This window comes from Danio rerio, chromosome 10, assembly GCF_049306965.1.
Source record: "Danio rerio strain Tuebingen ecotype United States chromosome 10, GRCz12tu, whole genome shotgun sequence".
NCBI classification, from domain to species: domain Eukaryota; kingdom Metazoa; phylum Chordata; class Actinopteri; order Cypriniformes; family Danionidae; genus Danio; species Danio rerio.
The window spans coordinates 46,227,871-46,253,464 of record NC_133185.1 but is presented as its reverse complement, the minus strand read 5'-3'; the positions used below and the strand labels follow the sequence as shown (position 1 = coordinate 46,253,464).

At 38.6% G+C, this 25,594-nt stretch overlaps 2 protein-coding genes and 1 long non-coding RNA gene across 4 annotated transcripts in view; 2 read left to right on the top strand and 1 right to left on the bottom strand.

Moving 5' to 3' along the window:
- antxr1b (ANTXR cell adhesion molecule 1b) overlaps nucleotides 1-25,594 on the bottom strand; it is a 74,681-nt gene that overhangs the window by 31,068 nt on the left and 18,019 nt on the right. The window contains exons 2-12 of one of the 2 annotated variants that reach the window (XM_679053.9): nucleotides 25,459-25,530; nucleotides 24,637-24,708; nucleotides 20,792-20,873; nucleotides 20,646-20,679; nucleotides 18,295-18,374; nucleotides 17,974-18,042; nucleotides 17,788-17,868; nucleotides 12,366-12,426; nucleotides 10,794-10,892; nucleotides 4,709-4,778; nucleotides 1,512-1,590 (exon numbers count right to left, since the gene is read on the bottom strand). In XM_679053.9, coding sequence (XP_684145.3) covers nucleotides 1,512-1,590; nucleotides 4,709-4,778; nucleotides 10,794-10,892; nucleotides 12,366-12,426; nucleotides 17,788-17,868; nucleotides 17,974-18,042; nucleotides 18,295-18,374; nucleotides 20,646-20,679; nucleotides 20,792-20,873; nucleotides 24,637-24,708; nucleotides 25,459-25,530 — 799 coding nt within the window. Of the gene's footprint in view, nucleotides 1-1,397; nucleotides 1,591-4,708; nucleotides 4,779-10,793; nucleotides 10,893-12,365; nucleotides 12,427-17,787; nucleotides 17,869-17,973; nucleotides 18,043-18,294; nucleotides 18,375-20,645; nucleotides 20,680-20,791; nucleotides 20,874-24,636; nucleotides 24,709-25,458; nucleotides 25,531-25,594 lie in introns of both variants that reach the window. The other variant, XM_068224030.2, reaches the window with a different exon arrangement.
- LOC141376466 (uncharacterized) lies at nucleotides 10,539-21,226 on the top strand. The gene is made up of 3 exons (XR_012386569.1): nucleotides 10,539-10,896; nucleotides 12,343-12,431; nucleotides 19,523-21,226. It is a non-coding gene; the product is annotated as an uncharacterized lncRNA (long non-coding RNA).
- npffr1l1 (neuropeptide FF receptor 1 like 1) overlaps nucleotides 24,651-25,594 on the top strand; it is a 40,803-nt gene continuing 39,859 nt past the window's right edge. Inside the window, exon 1 of the mRNA XM_009305609.4 lies at nucleotides 24,651-24,726. The gene's annotated coding sequence lies outside the window, so the exon portion shown is untranslated. The remainder of the gene's footprint in view (nucleotides 24,727-25,594) is intronic.

Genomic DNA, 25,594 nt, shown 5'->3' with positions numbered 1-25,594 from the left:
CTTTAAGAGTATTTTCATCCAGCTTTTAAAAAAAATTAAAAATGTGCATAAATAATGCTAATTCTTCTATAGGTGAAATGCGACCTGAAGGTGTTTGCATGAGATTGCACATAAAGTGATAACAAGACCCTATCACATTCACAAATTCTGCTCGTCAGCAACAGTGTTTATTTAGTTGACATGCTGCATGTCGGCCTCTCAAATCTACTCTCTCGCAGCAAAGATTGCTGTTGTAACTGTATGAAGGTAAATTGGCTTGCAAATCTGAACATGAGAACTTGTGCCTTTGTGTGCAGTTGGGGATGTTTACATCCACTCTGGGGGGATTTTAAGGCTTAATTTGGCCACAACTTTCTCTGTTTTTCAGCAAATAGAATGCTTTTTGGTGACAAATCTTATTTTTACACATATTTTGGGAAAATTCTTTGAAAATACACAATGTACTCTGGACAAATTTCCCACTCTTTTACCCTTTACTATACATGTTTTACTCTTTGGGGACTGTTTTTGCCAACCCAAGCTCATTCTGAAAACGTAGTCCCGCTGACGTTTCTGGAGGCTGCGGGGCGATGTGACGCCGTTCCCTTTCGCGCTTGCCGGCCGACCGCCTACCTCCTTGTGGAGGGCTTCCCCGCTGCAACCCGTTTGTCCACTCAGCTCATCGTGTACGTCGGCAGGCTCGAGATGCAGAGAGGAGTTGACCACGGCGACCGGTTTCGAGTCCGGGGAAGAGCGTTTCCAGCAATCGGGTAAGACAAAAACAGAATCCCAAAAATTAAGTGAACGAGTTTTGTGACAGGGTGAGGACGCGGTAAAATCCGAAAACGAGGTAGGAAAAAAAAAAATCAGGGCTTTTATTTTTTTGGACGGATTTTGTAAACTGTAGCTCGGGTTTAGGGAAGTGAGTGGGCGGGCGGGTCGATCGGTAAGATTGGTTGGGTTCAGGGAAGGAGGAGGGTTGGCCGGTCACGCAGTCAATCATCCGGCCAGTCGGATAGCGGCCTCCGGCGGGTTCACGCGAGAACATCGCGTGCGTGAACCATGCTCGCGAGAGGCGTCTGAGACGCGAAATTTTTATTAAAAAAGTGGACCTTTTTGCAGTTATACGCCTTCGTTTCTATTTACATATGAGGTTTAAGTACTGCATTTTAGTGACATTTTAAGCAGTACTTCATCTGCTGCGTAAAAACGGGCTGGATAAGTTGGCGGTTCATTCCAATGTGGTGACCCCAGATTAATAAAGGGACTAAGCGGAAAAGAAAATGAATAAATATTAACATGACAAGTTCTCCCAAGTTCAAATTGGCAAGCTCTTGAGTTTTGCTACTGATTTCCCCTCGTGTTATGGCACCCCACCAGAGGAGCGTTAGTTTGTAGAGTAGTACAGGAATACTGACTGTGTTCAGAGGGCAGACTGAAGATGGAGCTGAGCTAGAGGAGGCAGTGGCTCTGCCCAGTGTAACTGTGGTTGTGGGTCTGACACTGCTGTCCGGCGGGATTTCTGTACTCACACAGCGGACGGTCGAGATGGTCACAGAGCTGGAGATAAAACTCAGGCCGTTGTTCATACTGACATGGAGGGAGGCAGACCTGCAAATTAAAAGCACATTCATATGACCATATTTAAATGAATCTGCCTTATTTAAAGGGACAGTTCAGCCAAAATGTAAATTCTGTTATCGTTTATGACAGTGGTTCCCAACCTGGGGGCGCCAGAGTTCACAGGGGGGGCGCGGGAGAGGATAAGTATTGAGGTAGAAAAAGGCATAAAAATGCTCCACTATTATAAAGGACTTTGCAATTAATCGAAAATCCGATTTAGATTTCGGTTTCAAACGATTATAAAAAAGCATTAATCGAGATAAATGATTATTGCATCATATTTCGCCACAGTTGTACACGTGTTGCTCTTAAAAGCGCGAAAGAGCTTATGTGTGTGTGCAGCACGATCACGCAGTCAGAAGCATGTGGCCGGTCAGCATTCACTCTCATTCACACACTGAGACGAGCAGAGGAGCGCAGACATCTAAAGTCATCTTAAGGTGAACGCTTTAATGGTCAAATAGGTGTCAAAACGCGGTGTTTAGTGATTATTTATATTAACCCTCATTTGTGTAATAAACAAACGAGTTGAGGATCAAAAGACGTGAAAGAGAAACCATTAAAGATACAGCGCGCTATAATCCTTCTGCCGGCTGTTTTTATCATTATTAAACAAACATAACAAGAAAACCCTCGCTGGTCTTGACTGAAGGACTGCTGTAGCTTAAGTGTTTTTGTTACAGTGAAGATGCTTAAAGCACAGTTTGTTTCATATTTTTATTCTATTCTATTTATTTCTCTTACCTTTGCAGGGTGGAAAATAACTGTATGTATACAGTTGAAGTCAGAATTATTAGCCCTCTTGAATATTAGCAAACCTTTTCCTGCCCAATTTCTGTTTCATGGAATGAATATTTTATTACCTTATTTCTGAACATAATAGTTTTGATATCTCATTTCTAATTACTGATTTCTTTTTGTCTTTGCTATAATGACAGCACATAATATTTTACTAGATATTTTTCAAAACACAAGCATTTAGATTAAAGTGCAGTTCAAAGGCTTAATTAGAGTAATAAGGCAAGTCATTATAACGGTAGTTTATTCTGCAGACAATCAAAAATATATATTGCTTAAGGGGGCTAATAATATTGACCTTAAATTGGTTTCAAAATATTTAAACCTTTCTTTATTCAAGCTAAAATAAAACAAATAGAAGAAAAAATATTATAGGAAATACTGTTAAATTTCCTTGCTCTGTTAAGCATAATTTGGGAAATATTTATAAAAAAAAAAAAAAATCTCAGGAGCGCTAATAATTTTGACTTTAACTGGCAATGGTTTTGAATAATCGTGATTACAATTATGACCAAAATAATCGTGATTATGATTTTTCCCAAAATCGAGTAGCCCTACTATTATATATGTATTTTTAAGTACCAAAAAAAAATCTAAACACATACTTAAAATTCCAACATAATAGTGAAAATAATTAAAATAAATAACTTTAAATAATTATTTAAATTTTGCTCACTCGCTCAATCTGCTTGTCAACGTGTCGTAAAGGCAAAATCAAAACAAAAATGGCAGACAAACGTAAATGCAGTGATTCTTCAGAGGCGAAGAAAAAGATTAGACAGTATGACAAAGCCTACCTAGATTTTAGTTTTATTGAAGGCCAAGACAAGTTAAAACTGATTAATTAATATTTTCTATACATATTACTATATATTAATATTACACAAAAACACACACACACACACACACACACACACAAACACACACATATATATATATATATATATATATATATATATATATATATATATATATATATATATATATATATATATACACACAGTACATATGTGTGTGCGTGCGTGTGTGTATTTATATGGTGGGGGGGCTCCAATGTTTGTATATGTTCATGGGGGGGGCCCCAAAGAAAAAGGTTGGGAACCACTGGTTTATGAATCTGCAAGGTATTAAAAACTTCTAGAAATGTCTTTGTTTGCAACACAAATAACCAGAACAGCATATTAAGTAGAACATTAACCATGAGATCCAGTGCTAGTTTACATCAGCGTATCTCCATCATGGCCAAACATGGTAACTGATCAAATCGCAATGCAAGTGAAAACACTATAATGAATTTGAAGCAGCAAATACCTTAGATAATTATTTGGTAATAACTAGAATTAAACATTTTATAAATAAAAAGTTTTTTCTGTACTCTCAGAAATAAAGGTACACAAGCTGTCACTGGCATGGTACCTTTTCAAAAGGTACAAATTTGTACTTAAAGGCTTCATATTGGTACCTCAAAAGTATATATTAGTACCTAAAAAATTGAAGAGGAACACTTTTCTACTTTTTAGGTACTAATATGTACCCTTGAGGTACTAGTATGGACGAATTTGTAATATATTTTTAAAGTTTTAAAATGTGTCTTGTTAAATATACAGTTAATGTTAATGCACAGGATAACAGGATACATATATACATACACTCACTCACTCACCGGCCACTTTATTAGGTACACATTACTAGTGCCTGGTTGGACCCCCTATTGCCTTCAGAACTGCCTTAATCCTTCAAGGCATAGATTCAATAAGGTACTGGAAGTATTTCACAGAGATTTTGGTCCATATTGACATGATGGCATCACGCAGTTGCTGCAGATTTGTCGTAATGTGAATCTTCCATTCTACCACATCCCAAAGGTGCTCTATTGGATTACGTTCTGGTGACTGTGGAGGCCATTTGAGTACAGTGAACTCATTGTCATGTTCAAGGAACCAGTCTGAGATGATTTGTGCTTTATGAAATGGTGCATTATCCTGCTAGAAGAGCTGTCATGTCAAGAGCTGAGTTGCTGTCATGAGATTAGCTGATTATAAATTTGCATTAACAAGCAGCTGTACCAAATAAAGTGGCCAGTGAATGTGTGTGCGTGTGTGTATACAGTATATATAGTAAAATATAAATTTGCTTTTAATATGTTTTACAATGCTTTATACTGTACTGTAAATGGGTTCAATTGAAAGTAATATGAATGAACTGGGCATCTTTTTCTAATTTGCATTTTGGCGTGTCTGTTTGTCTTTCCGTGCGAGCTTTATTTGCTGGAGCTGAAGAGAAGGTTTCCACCATTAGCAGTACTTACGTTCCCTCCTCCTCCAGTACAGGCGCTGGGCAGAGCAGGTACGTGTCCTCCACTAGCAGAGGCCTCTTCACTGCAGACAAACAACACAAAGAGAGAGTCTTTCAGCTGCATATCAGCCATTTTGTTTCATTTCATCTTCATGTGTTTAAGGATAATTGAACAGGAGCTCCACCTGAAGCGCATTGAAAAGTAGCTTCACTATGAAAAACAGTTGGGGTCATGGAGGTTCTTTGTCTTTGTTAAGTTTTGTTTGGCAAAGATGCTTTAACTTGGTCAAAACCAACATTGAAGGCATTTATCATTTTACAGCTCTTTTTAATTTTCTGTAAAACATTCTTAATATACAGAATGCCGGCAGCTAGCTCTCTGCTACTCTCACATGATCGCCCACTGAAGCTAAGCAGTGCTACAAACAGTCAGTACCTGGATGGGAGACCACTTGGGAAAGCTAGTTGCTGCTGGAAGTGTTTGTGAGGCCAGCAGGGGGCGCCCAACCTGCGGTCTTTGTGGGTCCTAATGCCCCAGTATAGTGACAGGGACTCTATACTGCTCAGTGAGCGCTGTCAGTTGAATGAAATGTTAAACTGAGGTCCTGACTCTCTGTGTGTCAGGGTTCTGCCACTCTGATCTTGTAAATTCTTGTTTTGGTGGCAGATCTCGGATACTACTCGTGTCTGGTCCTGTTTCTGTCTCTGTGTGTGCGCGCGCACCGTCGTGGGTGTACGCAGAGTGTGCGCGCTCCTGCTTGACGCGGCCGCGTGCGCGCTCTGCGTCCCTCAGACGCGTGCGCTCTTGTACTCGTGTTTGTGTTTTCGTCTGTCAGCAGCATGGTGTTTCATTCCCAGCGTCTCAGTCTTGTTGGTTTCGGTTTTGGTCGGCGCTGGGATGAAGCATGCATGCTGCATATGTGAGCGCATGGTGAGTGCTTTCATTCATCGTGTGCTCGTGTCTTGCGTCTTCTGTCAAAGCACGTGGTTCGGTGTTTACATTGTGGTCACGTGCTTTTGTCGTGTGCTTCAGTGTTGTGTTATGTGAGCGCATGGCTTGTATTGTCTCTGTGTCATGCGCTCTCCCGTCTATTGTCTAGTCCCACCCTCCTTGTTAACCCATTATTAGTTAATTGTGTTCACCTGTGTGTCAATTTACTTTTTGCTTTATAATCCCCCTCATGTTCTCAGTCCTTTGTCAGTTCGTCGTCAATATTACTCTGTCTTGTTGTCTCCAGTCCTGTTTTGTCCTGCCAGCCCTGTCAAGTTTGTTTTTGCCTTTTTATTAATGTTTTCCCCTTCGGGGTAGTTTTGTTTTGCCTTTTATTTTTATTTGTAGTTTATAATAAATATTCCTTCATTTTTCTGCAATTGGGTCTGCACTCCTTTTTTTCCCTCACCGACCGTGACACTGTGGTCATTAAAAATCCCAGAATGTCCTTCGAAAAAGAGTAGGGGTTTCACCCTGACATCCTGGCCAAATTTACTCACTGGCCTCCCAACCATCTCCATATCATAATTATTCATATTCGTCATAATGTTGCACCACACAAATTGAGAAGTGTGTAAATGTGATGATTTAAAAGCATTTTTTGACATTAAGATTAAATGTTAAATCTTAACACTGTTGAAAACGAATATTAAAAAAATGTATATATTAAATGTGGAAGATTTTTATTTGTGTATATATAGTCAGTGAAACACTTTTCAGTGTTTATTAAACTCATTTGCTCATTGTCTGTTTTCTTTTAAAGTCTTTAAACTTAATTTTGGGCGAGGCAGTGGCGCAGTAGATCTGCAGTCGCCTCACAGCAAGATGGTCGCTGGTTCGAACCTCGGCTCAGTTGGCGTTTCTGTGTGTAGTTTGCATGTTCTCCCTGCCTTCGCGTGGGTTTCCTCCGGGTGCTCCGGTTTCACCCACAGTCCAAAGACATGCGGTACAGGTGAATTGGCTAGGCTAAATTGTCCGTAGTGTATGAGTGTGTGTGTGAATGTGTGTGTGGATGTTTCCCAGAGATGGGTTGCGGCTGGAAGGACATCCGCTGCGTAAAAAAAAACTAGCTGGATAAGTTGGCGGTTCATTCCGCTGTGGTGACCCCAGATTAATAAAGAGATTAAGCCGACAAGAAAATGAATGAATGAATGAAACTTAATATTAAGCCTTGAAGGGCCTATCATTTTCATGGAGCATATAATTCAATAAATATAGCATAAAATTTAAATAATATAATTTAATAATTCATATAAAGCATAAAGTTTAATATCTGTGAACATATTAATTACATAAAATTTACATATGCACTGGATAAAATATTTAGCACAGCCTTGTATGTTACACTTGAACAAGTAAATATATTCATCCTAAAGCATTAAATAAATGTTGTAGAAAGCCCAAATGTAACTTTCTCAATCATCGACATATTTTAATTTATTTTTTGATTGTATTTCTTGAAAAGTAATGCTTCAATGAATGATTTGACAGATAGAACCTTATAATTCCAAGCGGAAAATGACTTTTCAGAATGAGAAGGTTCCATCTGCATTTACCGTGTTTCTTTTACTCCGAGTAGCAAATGTAAGAGAGCTTTGATAATTTACATTTAGAGAATCCTTGGGGTCTCTGTCATGTTATGCATGAAACAGAACTGTCACACACATACTGTTTGCTATATGGATTGTAAAAACTTAAGCTCAATATCTCAAAATCATTCAGACTGCAGATAGAACCTTATAATTCTAAGGTGACGTTTTGTTGTCAGGACTTTTTGTCATATCAGTTGCTACAGCGTAAGACTTTTATTGCTGTTTCTAATAAACAGATCTGTAATAAACTAGATTTTTATTATTTTTGTTTCACAACACTGACAGCATTTAATGCAGGACTGTTTTGGGTGGTTACTGGATGTTTGGTTACTGGCTCAAAACGCAAAAGTCCACCCTCAAGGTCTCCATGATGGGTTTTTCAATGCATATGAGTCAAATCCCTCTCGTATTGCAAGGCTAAGGAATTTTGTCACTTAGTTTTTATATTAATCATAATTTGAGGTATTATTCACACCGACAGCACACTTTCAAAAACCCCCTAACTCTGCGGATGACTAACAATCCTACGCTTGCCACCACCATCACCACTAATAATTATTTTCAGTATTTTTTTACCATTCAGCTTCAGCCTAAAAGTCAAGGGCAGAATTTTTCATGCTCTCTCCGCATGAAAAATGAGAAACTGGAAAATGTTTGACTCCAAAGCCTATTTACCCTGGCCTAGACGCTCACACACACACACACACACACACTGGTGAGTCGAGCTGTGCATTCCCCGTGCCATCTGATATTCTTTAAGTCAAACAGCAGCTGAGAGAGGAGGACAGAAACACAGGAATCATCCAAATCCAGCATTCCAGACACTGTGCGTTGAGCCGTTTTATTAGTTACCCGCTGTACTAAACAGTTATGCAACTGTAATACGATGGGGAGTTAAATCCAGTCATATAGTCTCAACTATTTAAAATCATTCACCTCTATTTATTGAATTGATTTAACTTTCTTTACATTTGCAAAGCAATGAAATACATTTGACAGTATATTCATTCATTCCCTTTTCGGCTTAGTCCCTTTATTAATCTGGTGTTTCCACAGCGGAATGAACCGCCAACTTATCCAGGTTATGTTTTAGGCAGTGGATGCTCTTCCAGCTGCAACCCATCACTGGGAAGCATTCATACACACTCATTCACACACATACACTACGGACAATTTATCTTACCTAATACACCTACTGTATAGTGGAATTGTGGGGGAAACCGGAGCACCCAGAGGAAACCCATGCAAACATGGCACCATGCAGCCATACATTTTATAGTTAAAGTTTATATTTAAAGTATAAAGTTGTGTGGTAGCAGTGTGTGAATATAATCATATATTTTAATACACTTGTTTAACTTTTTTTTACATTTGCAAAACAATGAAAGACACTTTATATTTAAGTTCTGGTAATATTTTCCATTGTGTGTGTAGATGTTTGTGCACAATATAATTCAGCCACAACTTTAAGAACTAAAATCCCTGCTAAAAAACTGCTTAAACCAGCCTAAGCTGGTTGGCTGGTTTTAGCTGGTCAATCAGCTTAGTTTTAGAGGGGTTTTGGCCATTTCCAGGCTGCTTTTCTGCCATTTTCAGCCTGGTCTTAGCTGGTCACCCAAATTCAGCTTTTCCAGCCTGGTTTAAAGCTGGGCATGGCTGGTTTTGGCTGGGCTCGCAGCCTGGCCAAGCTGGTTTTAGCTGGTAATCTCAGCTGGAAACCAGCCTGGAATGGCCCAAACCCCTCTAAAACCAGGCTGGTCAACCAGCTAAAACCAGCCAACCAGCCTAGGCTGGTTTAACCTGTTTTTTTTTCAGCAGGGTATCATATCATCAGGGGTGGATTTAACCAATAAACAAGGTAAGCGGCCGCTTAGGACCCTAGGACAAAAAATGTTTATGCATATGACTCAAATCCCTCTCGTATAAGTCTAAGGAATTTTGTCACTTAGTTTTTATATTCATCATAATTTGAGGTATTATTCACACCGACAGCTTACTTTCAAAAAAGAACCCCTAACCCTGCAGATAACTAACAATCCTACGCTTGCCACCACCATCACCACTAATAATTATTTTCAGTATTTTTTTTACCATTCAGCTTCAGCCTAATTCAGCCTTATAATTCAGCCATAACTCAAAGAACTAAAATCCCTGCTGAGAAAAACTGCTTAAACCAGCCTAAGCTGGTTGGCTGGTTTTAGTTGGTCAACCAGCCTATTTTTAGAGGGGTTTTGGCCAGGAAGGGAATCATATCATCGGGGGCGGATTTACCCAATAAGCAAGTTAAGCGGCCGCTTAGGACCGCTTACGACCCCCAGGACAAAAAATGTATCATAGTCAAAGCCTAAGTCCTGTAATGCAAAGAATAAACCTTTCATATGCATTTTGATGCATTGGCTGAACTCTATTTACATTTACAAGAAAACAATCTAAGACACTTGAACGAAAAGTCCTAGTAATATTTTCCATGGTGATAGAATGTTCGTAATAAAATTCAGTCATAACTTAAAGAATTAAAATCATTTGATTAACCTATTTGATAATTCTAAAGCACTTAACTTTATTTACATTTGCAAAACAGTGAAAGACATCTGGTAATATCTTCCATTGTGTGTTTATAAGTGTAAATGTGAGTTTGTGCACAATATAATTCAGTCATAAATCGAATTATAATCATTTAACGATATTTACGCTTTGAAGGTGTTTTTAGTGCAGTATAGTTATAAAGTGAAAAACATTTCATATCTTTAAATGAAAAGCCCTGGTAATAAAATAATGTCACCAGCAATAAAATTCAGTAATATATTAAAGAATTAAAATAATCTGTTTGAGTTTAAGGCATTGCTTTAACTCTATTTACATAAGAAAACCTAAACATTTCATATTCTTTCAGTTAATATTTTCCATTATGGTGTGTAGGTGTGCAATTTTTAAAAAATCAGTCATTGTAGGCTTACTCAAGGAATAAAATAATGCGTCACATGCGAAAATTCTGTAAAAATGCTATACTGCAATAGCTAGACCAATAGCCAATATTCCAGTGTACTCTGAAATGGTACTGAATAGTAGGAATGACCCCTATATGCGTTTTAATGCATTGGTCTAACTCTATTTAGCCTACATTCACAAAACAATAGAAGACACTTCGAAAAGTCCTGGTAATTTTTTCCATGGTGTGTTTTTAATGGTGAGTGTTTGTGCACATGTGGTTTGCGTTGAAGGAAAGTCTTCTGATTTACAAGAGCTGCGGCCAAGCTTTCACTCGAGCGGCATGCTAACTAACATCCAGTTGAAGAAAACATGACAGCCATACCGACATTTGGATTCAATTGACTTATTTACAGTTATTAAAGTCAAAAACAAAGCTGTCTGCGTTGCCGCGTGCATGAATACATCGTTATTTTTTCAATGGGGCAAATAAAAATCACGTCACTTCTTATCAAAATGACGAGATGTTTATTATAATTAGCGGCTAATGCTAACTGGTAATGATTTAGTGGGCAGTTTTCACTTACTCACGGTGAGGGTGTTGTTGATTCGGAAGCTGCAGAGGATTCGGTTTACATCACGGGCGTGAAGAAATCCGTTTCCACGAACCACCACCTCAAAGGATTCTGAGTGAGGAAATAATAAATCATTTGCAATTCAATGTGAACATAAATCATAAACACAACGTATTTTTCTGTCGTTTATGTTGTTTTCACTCAGTTAAATGTGAAGAGGATTTTATTCTCTTTAGGCAAACTTAGGCTATATAGGTAACCAATACGTTTTTTTTTAAATCAATGTAGCCTATTTTTAAGCACTCACTAAATTTATTAATGTTTTTTTAGCAGGATTTTGCTATATTTGTTGCTATAACTAATAAAAAAAATGTAGTATTTAAAAAATAATTGTCTACTTAATTATAAAGTTAGCTATAATTTATTTACTAACACGAACTAGTATGAAGAGCTGGTGCTCCTCCAGGAACGTGGTTGAGAAACACTGAGTTACATCATAGGCTACTATTATTAAAAGTTGTACTTGTCAACATTTAGCTAATGCATCAAGTTAAGGACCTAACAATGAATTACTTTAGACTAATTAAAATTGTAAATTAAAACTCCCCTAAAATACTCTTTTCCATTTATTCGTAATATTTTTCACTATACTTTAAACCCACTAGGTTTTAGCTGTTTGCCATCAAGAATTTTATATTAATTTAAAAACAATCAAAATCTTATGATCAGTTATTTTTTTATATTTTAAAAAAGTACAGATCAAAATAAGTTTGATGTTTAATTTCGACACTTACATATGCAGAAAGACAAATTACTTCACCTTATTTTGATATCTATAACCCAGAAGACGCAGGACGTCAACATGATGTTAAATTGACGTTGTACCCCAACGTCTTGGGGATGTTGCATTTTGCTTGGAAAGAAAATTGGGTTGACGTCAGAACCCAATGTCAATGTCAGACAGATGTTGCATTTTGGTTACATTCCAACGCAACCTAAAAACAACGTCTAAGGGTGTTACAACTTGACGTTGTGTGGATGTTACCACTATGACTTCTATCACACATTGGATTTTAGTTGCCATACCTGACAAATAAATGTCAGTATTTGGCGCTAATATGACGTTGGTTTAAGGTGTTGGCTTGACATTGCATTTTGGTCACTTTCCAAAACAACCTAAAATCAACCTAATATCAACACCATTTCACATCGCTATTGAACATCAAACTAACATTGTCCTTTGATGCTGGGGACCTAAATCTAACCTAATATTAACGTCTTATGATGTTGTGTGTCTGCTGGGAAGTTATGTCAAACAATTACGGGATAGTTCACCCTTGACCTTTTTTTAAACCACTTTATTTAGTGTTCAGCAGAACAAAACAAATCAAGCTGGTTTGAAACAAGTCAAGTGTGTGTAAATGAAGAACTCTATGGGTGAACTGTCCTCTTAAACTAAACAGTTTACTTCTATATAGCATTGCTGTATATCTCAAATCACTTTAGTCAGTTGTTGCTCATCTTTGACCAATATGCCAAAACAATACTCTGTCTGGAACAGGTCTTCACTTTCATTCTGTTTACCTCCGGCACAAATACTGGAAGGCTCCACGGCGAGGATCTCTATGCAGGATCTCTTCAGAATCTAAGGCAAGAAAAGTTTCATGCCTTCATTAGCATGCCATAAATAACATTTTATTTTTTTAACCACACACACACACACACACACACACACACACACACACACACACACACACACACACACACACACACACACACACACACACATATATATGTATATATATATATATATATATATATATATATATATATATATATATATATATACAATAGAATTTTTAAATAGATATTTTTATAGCTGACATGGTCCTCATTTTTTCTGCAGTCATTGATGGATTTATTTCCCCTTACGTTGAGTTTATTGCAATGCTTTATCATCAGATTGCATTTTTACTATATGATGGATAAAATATGCAATATCGTACTGAAATACTTAATTAAGGCTGATTTATACTTCTGCGACAAACGCCGGCGTATGCTACAGCGTTGATGCATAGCCCTTCGCCGTGGCCGTCGGCGTCGCTGACGTGCACCGCTCAAAAATTGTAACTACACGTCGCAACGACGCGTAGCGCAAGCTCTGTGATTGGTCGGCTTGGTAGCGCTGACGAGTCAGGGCGGGACCGAGAGCTGCGCGAATGGCGCGAGCTGGACGCGAGCCCAATGAAGCGATTGTTCACAAGTGTGGAGTCCTGTGAAGGAGCTCCGGATGGAAAGTTTGTTTTGTGTTTACCTCATGGTTAAAGTTGTTGCACGTCCGCCAGTTCCTGCCTCAAAATGAGCGAGTTTGAGCCACTTGTAGTGTTCAGGAAAAGCAAAACAGCAGAGAAGAAACTCGACACAGAGAAACATTTACACCTCACTGCCAACTAGCATTTCAGAAGTGTTAATGCAGACCAACAGAGACAGCGCGCAGAAGTATAAATGCACAGCTACGCGCGTTGCATGCGCCGGGGGTCACGGTGGTCACTTGACGCAGAAGTATAAACCAGGCTTTATGTGCTATGCAGGCTAATCGGGAGGACCGTGAGAATTCCCGGTGGGCCGGTCCGTTTTTTGGCCGCGAGGGCCGGTGTTCCTAGCTCCAGAATCTGTTGCTCTCAGCAGTCACACTTTTTAAAAATAATTTATTTATTTACTTGACCACAGCCTTCTTATTCATTATTTTACCGCAGCTCTGCTCCCTGCAGGTTAATGATATAACTAGATAAGTCACCACTCAATGTTCAGCTGTTGTGGTACAGTGGTTAGCATGTTAGGTTATGATGCCGCCAACCCGGGTTCGGTCCTCGTTTGAGTAACATTTTTTTTTTTTTTTCATTTTTATTGTTAAGACATATAATACTGTAAGGGTTGTTGAACATTTGAAGTTCTAAAACAGCTGTTTTCTCAAAAAAAGATGTGATAGTGTCAATAGAAACTGAATTGGAAATGACCTTATTTTAATATAGTCAGTGGTGAACTGAGGTGAGCCGGTCTAAGGCTTGAAACTCCTGTGCTGAAAAAGAGTCCCACTCCGGCCTTGGTGCTATGCATGCATCAGAATACATTTTTTTCAGTGAATGATGCATGAAAGATGCTGTATTGCTTTTTGTTAATATTTCAGTGTTCAGTGTTTGTTGCGATGCATTATTAAATAGTTTTTAAGTACCAGCTGCAACTGTAGTTGTACTGTATTGTAATTTGTTTTACCAGTATTATCATTAAAACATTCATTCATTTTCTTTTCGGCTTAGTCTCTTTATTATTCCAGGGTCGCCACAGCGGAATGAACCGCCAACTTATCCAGCACATTTTACGCAGCGGATGCCCTTCCAGCCTCAACCCATTTCTGGAAAACATCCACACACACTCATTCACACTCATACACTACAGACAATTTAGTCTACTCAAATCACCTGTACCACATATCTTTGGATTGTGGGGGAAACCGGAGCACCCGGAGGAAACCCACGCGAAAGCAGGGAGAACATGCAAACTCCACACATAAACGCCAACTGAGCCGAGGCTCAAACCGGCGAACTTCTTGCTGTGAGGCGACAGCACTACCTACTGCTCCACTGCGTCGCCCCATCATTAAAACATGCAGTATATTATTGTATACAGATACTGTATGTGAAGCACATTTCCTAGCCTGTAAAGTGCTATTTTAAAGTTCAGTGTTTTTGATTTCTGTACAAAACCCTGTTTTAATGAATAATGCATAAGCCATGTACGGTGGCCGAGAGAGCTTAAAGTGCTGCAATTTAAGAAAACACATGCAGTTACAAAAAATTATGAGAATGCACTGCATTTTCTCACTTTTAAATAGCATGGAACACATGTTTCAAGGGGATCCTAAAATGTGACGGACACAGCTATTTGTGTTACGGTTATTTAGGCTAAAATAATATGGAAGACAAGAGAATCAGGATACTTTCAAAAGATCAAAACTTTCAAAGATCACCTACGACTTCACTGAGCAATACTCATGGTACAGTGGCATCCGTCATGTTTTTGGGTCCACTTGAAACATTTCTGTTGTGTTCTGTTGTTTTTGCAAGTCTTTAGAGAAAATGCGGCACATTTTTGTAAAATGTTTGTGCTGTGAGAAAATGCAATGTGTTTTTTTTTTCATGTGTTTGCATTGTGAAGATTTGCAGCAGGTGTGCTGTCAAATGGATCTTTTCTTCGTTTGCTGGTGTTTTTTTTGTAATTGCATGTGTTTTCCTAAATTGCGCTCTCTCGGCCACAGTAGCCATGCTTATTTGCATCAAAAATGGCCATTTGATCCAGGAACACAGTTAGGCCTTGATCACACTGAATGTGTTATTTGCATTGAGAGGTGCATTTTATGAATGGTTTACTAATAGCAGAGAGCGATTTGCTTGCTGCTTATGCACCCTGAGCACCTCGCATTTTAAAGCAGCGCCTTACATTTTTGCCATTGTGCTCTGTGCACCTGTGCTTGAAACAAGTTAACTCTCATCATGTGTCAGCTGCGTCTTCATACTCCAATCAAACGAAAGCAGGTGATGAAAAGGTGACAGCAGTGTTTGTGTTGTCAAGATGACAACGGGGACTTTTAAAGGTGGAGGACAAACTAGTTGTCACTGTTTTGAGTTATTCAGAGTTGAATCACAATAATACTAAATATTACAATTATAACACTATCAACAGCAGTGCTCACGCACAATACGCAGCTGATTAAGTAGTTGCCTAGCAACATAAATAGCGCAGCATACTTCCGTTTTTCTACTTTCGTATTCTTCTAGTATGGAAAATGGCATTTGGTGTGATTGGCCATTTACTACTGTATATGCCTTGATCACACCGAACTAGTTTTTGCAATAAGACGTCTTTTTTGCATTGTTTTTTAATGGTCGCAGGTGCTTTGTGTGCTGCTTTTGTGCTCTGCACGCATCATACTTTAACCGCCTGATGTGAATCACATTTTTGCAGTTGCGCTATGTGCACCTACAGATGAAAAAGTCAACACTGAGCAGACAAAAGTACTACGACAGTCTTGTCTATTTCATTCTCCAATCAAATGAAAGCAGAGGCGGGGTTTCCGTTGAGGTCAACCCGACTCTACACCATAACTTTCCAATCCAGATGGATGGGGCAACCATTACTGCATCTAAAATGGTGAAAAGCCTTGGAGTAACGATTGATGACCAACTAAACTTCTCTGACCACATTTCTAGAACTGCTCGATCGTGCAGATTCGCACTCTATAACATCAGAAAGATCCGACCCTTCTTATCTGAACATGCAGCTCAACTCCTTGTTCAAGCTCTTGTTCTCTCCAAACTGGATTACTGCAACTCTCTACTAGCTGGGCTTCCAGCTAACTCTATCAAGCCTCTTCAGCTGCTCCAGAACGCAGCAGAATGAGTGGTCTTTAATGAACCTAAAAGAGCACATGTCACTCCGCTGCTCATCCGTTTGCACTGGCTGCCAGTTGCTGCTCGCATCAAATTCAAAGTTCTGATGTTTGCCTACAAAGCGACTTCTGGCTTTGCTCCTTCTTATCTGCTCTCACTTCTGCAGATCTATGTGCCCTCCAGAAACTTGCATTCTGTGAATGAACATCGCCTCGTGGTTCCATCTCAAAGAGGGAAGAAATCACTTTCGCGAACGCTCACGCTCAATCTGCCCAGTTGGTGGAATGAACTCCCTAACTGCATCAGAACGGCAGAGTCACTCGCTGTTTTCAAGAAACGACTAAAAACTCAACTATTTAGTCTCCACTTCACTTCCTAATCTGCAATTGCCTCTCTGGATATACCACCAACTGTACCCAAAAAAAATAAAAATTACTAATACTTTCCTTTTTAGACTTTACAGACCTGAAACTTGCCTACAGCACTTATTCATTGTTGCTCTTATAGTTGTGTAAATTGCTTCCTTGTCCTCATTTGTAAGTCGCTTTGGATAAAAGCGTCTGCTAAATGACTAAATGTAAATGAGGTGACGGCAGTGTTTGTGTTAAGACGACTGTAGAAACTTTTGAAGATGAAGGAGAGACTAGTGGTTGCTGTTTAGAGTTATATGGAGACTTCACAAATTGTAGATATCATAATATCATTTAATATTACAATTATAACAACAGGTGGCATGGTGGCTCAGTGGTTAGCACTGTCACCTCACAGCAAGAAGGTCGCTGATTTGAGTCCCGGCGGAGTTTGCATGTTCTCCCCGTGTTTGTGTGGGTTTCTTCCGGGTGTTCCGGTTTCCCCAACAGTCCTAACGCATGCGCTATAGGTGAATTGAGTAAGCTAAATTGGCCATAGTGTATGTGTGTGAATGAGAGTGTATGGGTGTTTCCCATTGTTGGGTTGTGGCTGGAAGGCCATCCGCTATGCAAAACATCTGCTGGATAAGTTGGTGGTTAGCACTGTCGCCTCGTAGTAGGAAGTTTTGAGTCTTGGCTGGGTCAGTTGCCATTTCTGTGTGGAGTTTGCATGTTCTCCCCATGTCCATGTGGGTTTTCTTCGGGTGCTCCGATTTCACTTAAAAACAGGTATGCGGTATAAGTAAGTTTGGAGGAACTAAATTGGCCATAGTGTACGAGTGTGTGTGTGATTGTGAGTGTGTATGGGTGTTTCCCAGTACTGGATTGCAGGCGGCTGTGTCAAACATAGGTTGGAATAGTTGGCAGTTCATTTCACTGTGGCGACCTCTGTTAAATCAGAGGCTAAGCTGATGGAAAATGAATGAATGAATTATAATAATATCAACAGCAGAGCTCGCGCACAATAGACAGCTGATTCAGTGGTTGCCTAGCAACATAAAAAGTGCAGTGCACTTCTTTTTTTCTTATGGACAAAAAAGGACGTTTTTCAGAAAGGAAAAGTGTGTTTGATATTATCGGCAACTTCTGCTGACATCTATTTAATCATCAATAGAAGGATGTGAGAATAGTCTGAGTTGATCCACTCACTGAATCAATGACCCCTTGCAGCGCTTCAAAGCCATCATTTACCGGGAAGACGTGATCTTTGCTATCAGCTATTGTTGCCAGCTGTGAATAGACAGAAAAGATGGAAATATGCTTATTCCTCATGCTGTATTTCAGAATCTGAAAAACCAATATTTACAAAGGAGCGCTGAATGACTGTCACCTCACCTGGGTTTCATTAAAGTCCTTCACTCCGACACAGTAGACAGAAGCTCCGAGCTGACGCGAGCGGCCGGCCTGCCATTTACACACATCAGAGACAGGCTTCAAAACAACCAGCTGGCTTGCATATACTCGCTTATTACAGTCAGCTCATCTCAAATCTCTATGAGCCAGATAATGAAATAGGCAATAATAAAAGGTCCCAGGCTTGGTTTATTGCTGCTGCCTCAGACTTTAGGTGATACATAGATTTTTTTGTCATGCTCTGGGGAGAAACGCTAGGAAAATATGCGAGTCGTGCATGAGGATGGAGGTGTAAGGTCTCACCTCTCTGGCTGCCAAGTCAAATTCATTCTCGCGAAGTTCTCCATCTGTCAGAGCAATGATGACGCTCGCCGTGCGGTATCCTAACAGAGTAGAAACACACACCTAGAGTCATAAAACTTGCCCAGAGTGCAAATTATAAAGCCACTTTCAGAGTTAGTAAACTCCTAAGAGGATCTTCAGACACTTTGAAGTTTGTCTCATGCATTCGAATTGTCTTTTGGCAGTGGTGGTGCATTTAGATACTCGCTGTTTATCCAGCAGCATAGCAGATAGGTAGGCAGGCCACACACTGCATTGGGGGTTGATCATTTCAGCAATTTTCTTGAATGACAACCAACACCCATTAAAGGATTTTTTGCATTCCTCTATTAAACAGGTGAGTTTTACCATTTTTTGAGTCCACTCTGAATCTCTGGAGTTTTAGCTTAGCTAGCCATATCGGCGCTGAAAATAGCAACTTTTCATCTTCACTTTTCTTCAGTGAAAGGAAGTGGAGGTGTATTATTCAGCTCTGTTTATAGCTATGGTCTACTGCATTGGTTCCCAAAACGTCTTGGGAATAGTATCTGGTTTCCAAAACTTTCCAGGAAGGTTTTCTTTTTTTTTTTTTACACACAATAAATACGAAGGATCCCTCATGGTTAGGAGGTTAGGCCACTAAAAAATTAACTAGCACAAACTTGGAAACATTAAAGGCACAATATGTATAGTTTTCTTTTATTAAAATATCCAAAACCCACTAGAACATTGTTATGTACTGAAGTCAACATTTGACAATGTCTTTGTTCTTTGGTTCAATGCTGGCTCATTATTGATACGTACTCCTGTATACATTTCTGGACAACGCAAAATACGTCAGAGGAAGTTCATTTGTTTTGCAGTTTTTTTTCACGAATCCACAAGAGGCCACTGTGTACACTTTTTCAGATCTAAAATTTCTCTTGGTCGGTCAGTCAACAGTGGCCCCTGGTGGATTTACGTGAAAACAGATGGAAATGGCACTCATGTAAATCCATCAGAGACCGCTGTTGACTGACGGACCTACCGACTGATTGACTGATCGACCAGCTGATACCCCCACCCACCCCCTTCCCTAAACCCAATCGACAGTGTTTTCATAAACAATCCAAAAAAAAGAACAGCCCTCACAGCTGCCTGATTTTTACAACGGTTAAAGATTTTACGACGTTTTTACCCTGTTGCTTATTTTATTTTTTTGTTTATTTAGTTTTTGTTTTACCTGCTTTCTGGAACCTTTCTTCACCGGACTGGAACCCTGTCAACATGGTCAACAGACTGTGTCTCAAGTCTGCCGACGTACATGGTGAGCTACTGTGCAGACAGCAGAAAACCCGTCTACATGAAGGTAAGTTGTCAACTGGTAGCGCGAAAAGAAACAGAAGCCTTCTGTGGCATTCATTTGAAAGACGAAACGCAGGCATACGTAGCTCTGACTACATAATTCACGATCTCCAGAAATGTATAAGGGGGAACATTTTCACAATGAACCTATGTTGACATTTGAAGTGGATCACAACCTTTTATTAAAGCTGTCCTAAAACTTTTAAACATCACCTATTCTTGTCTTAGGACAATTTTTAAAAACAGTTTTGATCCACTTTAAATGTCGACTACTATATTTCTTTGACTTATGTACTTACGTTATCCAAAATAATCTGAAGAATGTTCAAATCCAGAGAAAAATGCCATATTAAATAGTGAGCCGGAGCATTTGTTGTGTTTATTCTAATGACATCACACACCCTTGATTTCAGGTTTGTTTGTTTTTTTGGAAATCAGAGTAACAGCAAAGACAGTTTTATTAGACTGCAAAAAGCAGCTTTATAACAGAAGCCTACAATGTATTTAGTCTGATAAAGCGACCAAAGAACCGTAAGCGGTGGACGGTGGCGTAATAAAAGCTCTGCTGGAGTCCCATAGGATGTAATGAAGACACAACTCCTATGATTCCACACTCAGTGAAGGCATCATCAAGATATGCCCTTGTTTGTTGTGAATACACGCCCTCTAGTGGCCAGAATTTACACACTGTGCCATTAGGGGAAAATTCTGTGTTGGATGTGTGATCACAAAATTTATGCACAAAAAAGGTTGATGGTCTGTTTTCAAAAGTGCAGAAATAAATGAAGCACATATAAAAAAATACTGTCAAACTAATCAGATTTATTTTAAAACTATTGTGAAACATTTGTGAAATGTCAGCCTCAAATACAACCCCAGTATATATTATCAGTGGGATAAATTCAACCTCTGCTTAGGTTGTTTAAACATGTTTATAATGTTTTGAATGTCTGCTTAATATCATGAAAATGATTTGATTCATAACCTACCATCACCTGTTCCATAGTAAATCTGCTGACTTGCCTAGAAAACCACACAAATATATAAAACCACACAAATATATTTATATATTTGAAATTAACAGTGGCTATGAAAGTTAATCTGTGCATGCAGTTTTCTTTAAAACAACTCTTACCTTCTGAAAACCTTTGTGCATAAAGGTGTCTCCACCTGGTAGGACTCGCTGAAGTTCCTCCAGCCCAGCACGAATCTGATCCCTAAATAATAAAATTTGTTTAAATTTTGACAGTTTTCATGGCGTTTTACTGTTAAATTATGTACTCCACACAATATCTTTTAACTAAAGGTAGCTCAAATGTAGTTAAGAACAGAGATTGTATAAATGTTCATTAAAGGGGCTCTATGTAGAGTTCAGAAAACCGTGTTTTTAGCGACACCGGTGGCCATTCAGTGAACTACAGTTCGTAATTAAAAAAATTAAAAGACCCTGATTATGACGAATTATGTAGTCGCAAAATTGCAATATCGATATTCAAACAATATGTACTGACTAGACCTAAAGATAACTAGCTAAAAAATCCAGAAATAAGTTTTTATAACCTGTCGACTCAAAAAAAAAAAAATGAATGTATAGGTCAATTTCAGTGCACCTTTTTCTTATCCTCCTGTAGTTGGAGCTATCTTATTGAATGGCCTGACTAGAAGTTCCTTAGAAAACTTAATTAAAGTGTTGAAACATTGAGAAAGTCTTGTTTTTCAGTGACACCGGTGGCCATTTAGTGAACTGCGGTCAGCAATTAAAAAAATTACTAGAGTCTGAATATGATTAAGGCTACTGATACTTTATTTTCATTCTTTGATTAGAAGTATATAAATACTTTTGATGCAAAAAATTATAATAATTGATGCAGAGAGTGATGTTTCGATAAATATGCATATTTGTGCTTTGCCCTTTCCTCTTAATAATAAATAAATACAAGCAAAATCAGCTTTCGGAAAGCATTGAGCTCATTCCAGATCTTATGATGTGACTATTACAGTTCACAAAATTGTAATATCAATGTTCAAACAATATAAGCTGACTATAAAGCTAACTTGTTAAAAAATCTAAAACTCTAAAGATCTAAAGATTTTATAACCTGTCGACTCCAATAAAAGAAGAGACATATTGAAAAACGAAAATGTATAGGTTTATTTTAGTGCCCCTTTCACCCTCCTTTAGTTGGAGAGATCTAACTGAATTGTCTGACGTAAGGTACCCTAGATTAATTAATTAAAGGGGGTCTGTGTAGCGTTGAGAGAGCCTTGTTTTAGCGACACCGGTGGTCATTCAGTGAACTGCGGTCAGTAATTAAAACATTTTACAAGAGTCTGAAAATGATTAAGGCCAACGATATTTCACATATTTCATTCTTTGATCAAAAGTATATAAATACCTTTGATGGAAAAAAAAACTGATAACAAACGATGCAGAGAGTGGTGTTTCAATAAATATGTAAAATTGTGCTTTCCCCTTTTCTCTTATTAATAAATAAATACAAGCAAAAACAGCAGAAAGCATTAAGCTCATTCCAGATCTTGTGATGTGACTATTGCAGTTCGCAAAATTGTAATATCAATGTTCAAATAATATAAACTGACTACATTTCAAGCTAACTTAAAAAATCCAGAACTAAGTTTTTATAGCCTGTCGACTACAATAAAAGCAGAGACATATCGAAAAAACGAAAATGTATAGGTCTATTTTATTGCCCCTTTTCAATACTTTGTTTTATTTGGAGAGATCTCACTGAATGGCCTGACGTATACTACCCTAGATTCATTAGTTAAAGGGGGTCTATGTAGCGTTGAGAGAGCCTTGTTTTAGCGACACCGGTGGTCATTCAGTGAACTGCGGTCAGTAATTAAAACATTTTACAAGAGTCTGAATATGATTAAGGCCAACGATATTTCACATTTTCATTCTTTGATCAAAAGTATATAAATACTTTTGCTACAAAAAAAAAACTGATAACAAACGATGCAAAGAGTGATGTTTCAATGAATATGTAAAATTGTGCTTTCCCCTTTTCTCTTAATAATAAATAAATACAAGCAAAAACAGCTGTCGGAAAGCACTGAGCTCATTCCAGATCTTATGATGTGACTATTGCAGTTCACAAAATTGTAACATCAATGTTCAAACTATAGCCCCTTTCACACAGTGATACCGGTAAATTTCTGGAAAATTCCTGGAACGACTTTACCGGTATATTGAAAAAAGCGCTGTTCACACAGGCGAGGACGTTACGGAAATTTTCCGGAAAAGAGCATTCACACATCCATTCCAAAATATTGGTAAATTCTGACATCATTCACCACAAATGAGCTTTAAACGGCTGCGCTTGTATTTGTAAACATTTGACTAAATTACAAACTCTGTGGATGATCAATATTGTGAACAACTTTCGCAGGCTCACTTTCGCATGTCGAGATGTTCATAATTGTGCAGGCGCTCATAGGCACACGCAAAGCTTGAAGGTAAACAAACAACGGCTTATCATAAGCATCTCATCGATGATTATTTACACAGTTGGCATTAAGAAGAACATATAAACGTGATCTGACTAACTTCTAGCAGCTAAATGTGTCTGGAAAAATATTCAAAGGCTTTTATCCTCATAAACCGCGCGGACGTAAATGCGTCTGACTGTTGTGATTGGCTAAAGCAGACGTCTCACGTCAGCACGTTCAAGACGTGCACGCGCTTATTACGGGAATCTTTCTTCTGCATTCACACAGCGCAGCATTCCGGCAAATTGCCGGTAATGTTACAACTTCTCTTTCCGGAAAATAGCCAGAACGAATTTACCGGTATTTTCAAAAAGGACCTGTTCACACATACAACCTTTCCGGAAAATTGCCGGCAATTTTCCGGAAAGGTCTGTATGTGTGAAAGGGGCTAATATAAACTGACTACATTTAAAGCTAACTTAAAAAATCCAGAGTTTTTATAACCTGTCGACTCTTAAGCAAAGATATGTCGAAAAACGAAAATTTATAGGCCTATTTCAGCGCCCCTTTTCATCACCCTTCGTTGGATGGAGAAAAAAGTACCCTAGATCAGTTTCCCAACCCTGTTCCTGAAGGCACACCAACAGTACACATTTACAACCTCTTCCTATTTAAACACACCTGAATCAAATCATCAGAAGAGACTTGAAAACCTGAAGGTAATGGGTCAGATAAGGGAGACATCCAAAAAAATGTACTGTTGATGTGCCTCCAGGAACAGGGTTGAAAAACACTGCCCTAGATAGATCTATTTAATTGAATCGCTAGGTAACAATTTTTTTTTATCTTGTCTACTTTACATTTAGTCACATAGTAGCTTTAAGACAGTTTTTTATAGTGAGAAATGACAAGGAGGCACACTCCTGCATCAGAAATCAATGGAGCCCCCACTTCCATAAATGCAGTTTCATCAATTCCACTTTTAATATGAAGGCTCTTTATTTAAATGTCTTTTTTGCTGAAGTGTTGTGGGTGACCGAAGGACGTGAAGGTCTTTAATACCAAATAAAAGACGCAAAATCGAAAAACTGCCTACTAAGGATCCTTCAAAAGTACTTGAACGTGTCCCTCAGAGACAGAAGCGCTCTTTGTATGAGGATTAGTTTTGTGTCACTATGAAAAGGAGCTTCTTTTGAGAAAGGGAAAATCAAATCATATCGATTTCCCTTGAAATGTTTACATCAAGTATCTACAAGTATTTATGGAAAGTTTATTTATACATTGGCAATTTCAAAAATTACGAATAGCCGAAAGCACCCTTACATCTAGCCCCTTCTGTATTACTAAATCAGTGTATCTATAAAGTCTAAACCAGCATACTAACTGCTCTTCTAGATTTATTTGATAAACACAAGATCCAAATAAGCAGACTCTCAGCAGGCACAAAGAAAATCAAAGTACGTGGGGAAAAAAATCAGCTTGAGTTGTTGGCAGCGTGAAATGGCAGCATGTGTTGTGAACTCTTGCCTGTCTTCTGTCAGTTCCATCAGAATTCGTCCCTCCGTTGAAAAGACGATGAAGGACATGCGGAGCTGTGGACTGAATTCAGAGCATAAGGTGACACTTTCTTTTTATTTGTGGACCATAGGTGGCATTAATAGGTGCACTATAGCTATTCATGCTATACAAGCTGTCACAACTGCTTGAAGGTCCCGTGAAGTGCTTTGAAAATGTGCCATTTTAATCAATCTCAACTCAACTGAAACATGAAGAGAGGGCGGGACATATGGTAGCTCCTCCTCCCCCTTAAAAAAACAACCAATGGTGTTTTGTTTTATCACCGCCAGTGAGAGTGGTTGAGCTCAAGCACATCAAATGAGAAGTGTCTTGAAGGGGGCGGGGCATGTCAGATACTAGAAAGCATTTGATTGGTCAGATTTAATGAGAAACTGAAGCATGAGGTGACTTCAGAAAATGGTTGATCCATGTAGGCGGAAGTGACAAACTGCAAGCTTTGGATGTTTACACCAGATTTATATCTTCCAAATGCAAATTTTGTCACCGTTTTGGAGCACACTAGCTTATAGATATCCTTAAAACTAACATACTGATGCTAACATGTAGTTTCACGGGACCTTTAAATATGAATTCAAACCTTTCAGTTATATGTTATGATATTATTATGATATGAAAGTGTTATCTGCAGTCTAATGACAATTTAATTTGAACCACAAGAGAAAACATAATAGCTGATTTTTTACTAATGATATGCTATATAATGTTATGCTAATGACTGCAAGCTGATCTCAAGTTAAAAAAAAGATAGAGGCAGGTTTCTGGCAGGATCACCTGATGAACTTGTGTGCGAGGTGATCGACGAAGTAGTAGATCTCATTCCAGTGGTGCTGCACACTTCCAGACCTGCATGAAGACAGCGTATGTCAAAGACTATATCTACTTCATGCTTTCAATAAGCCAGGGTTAA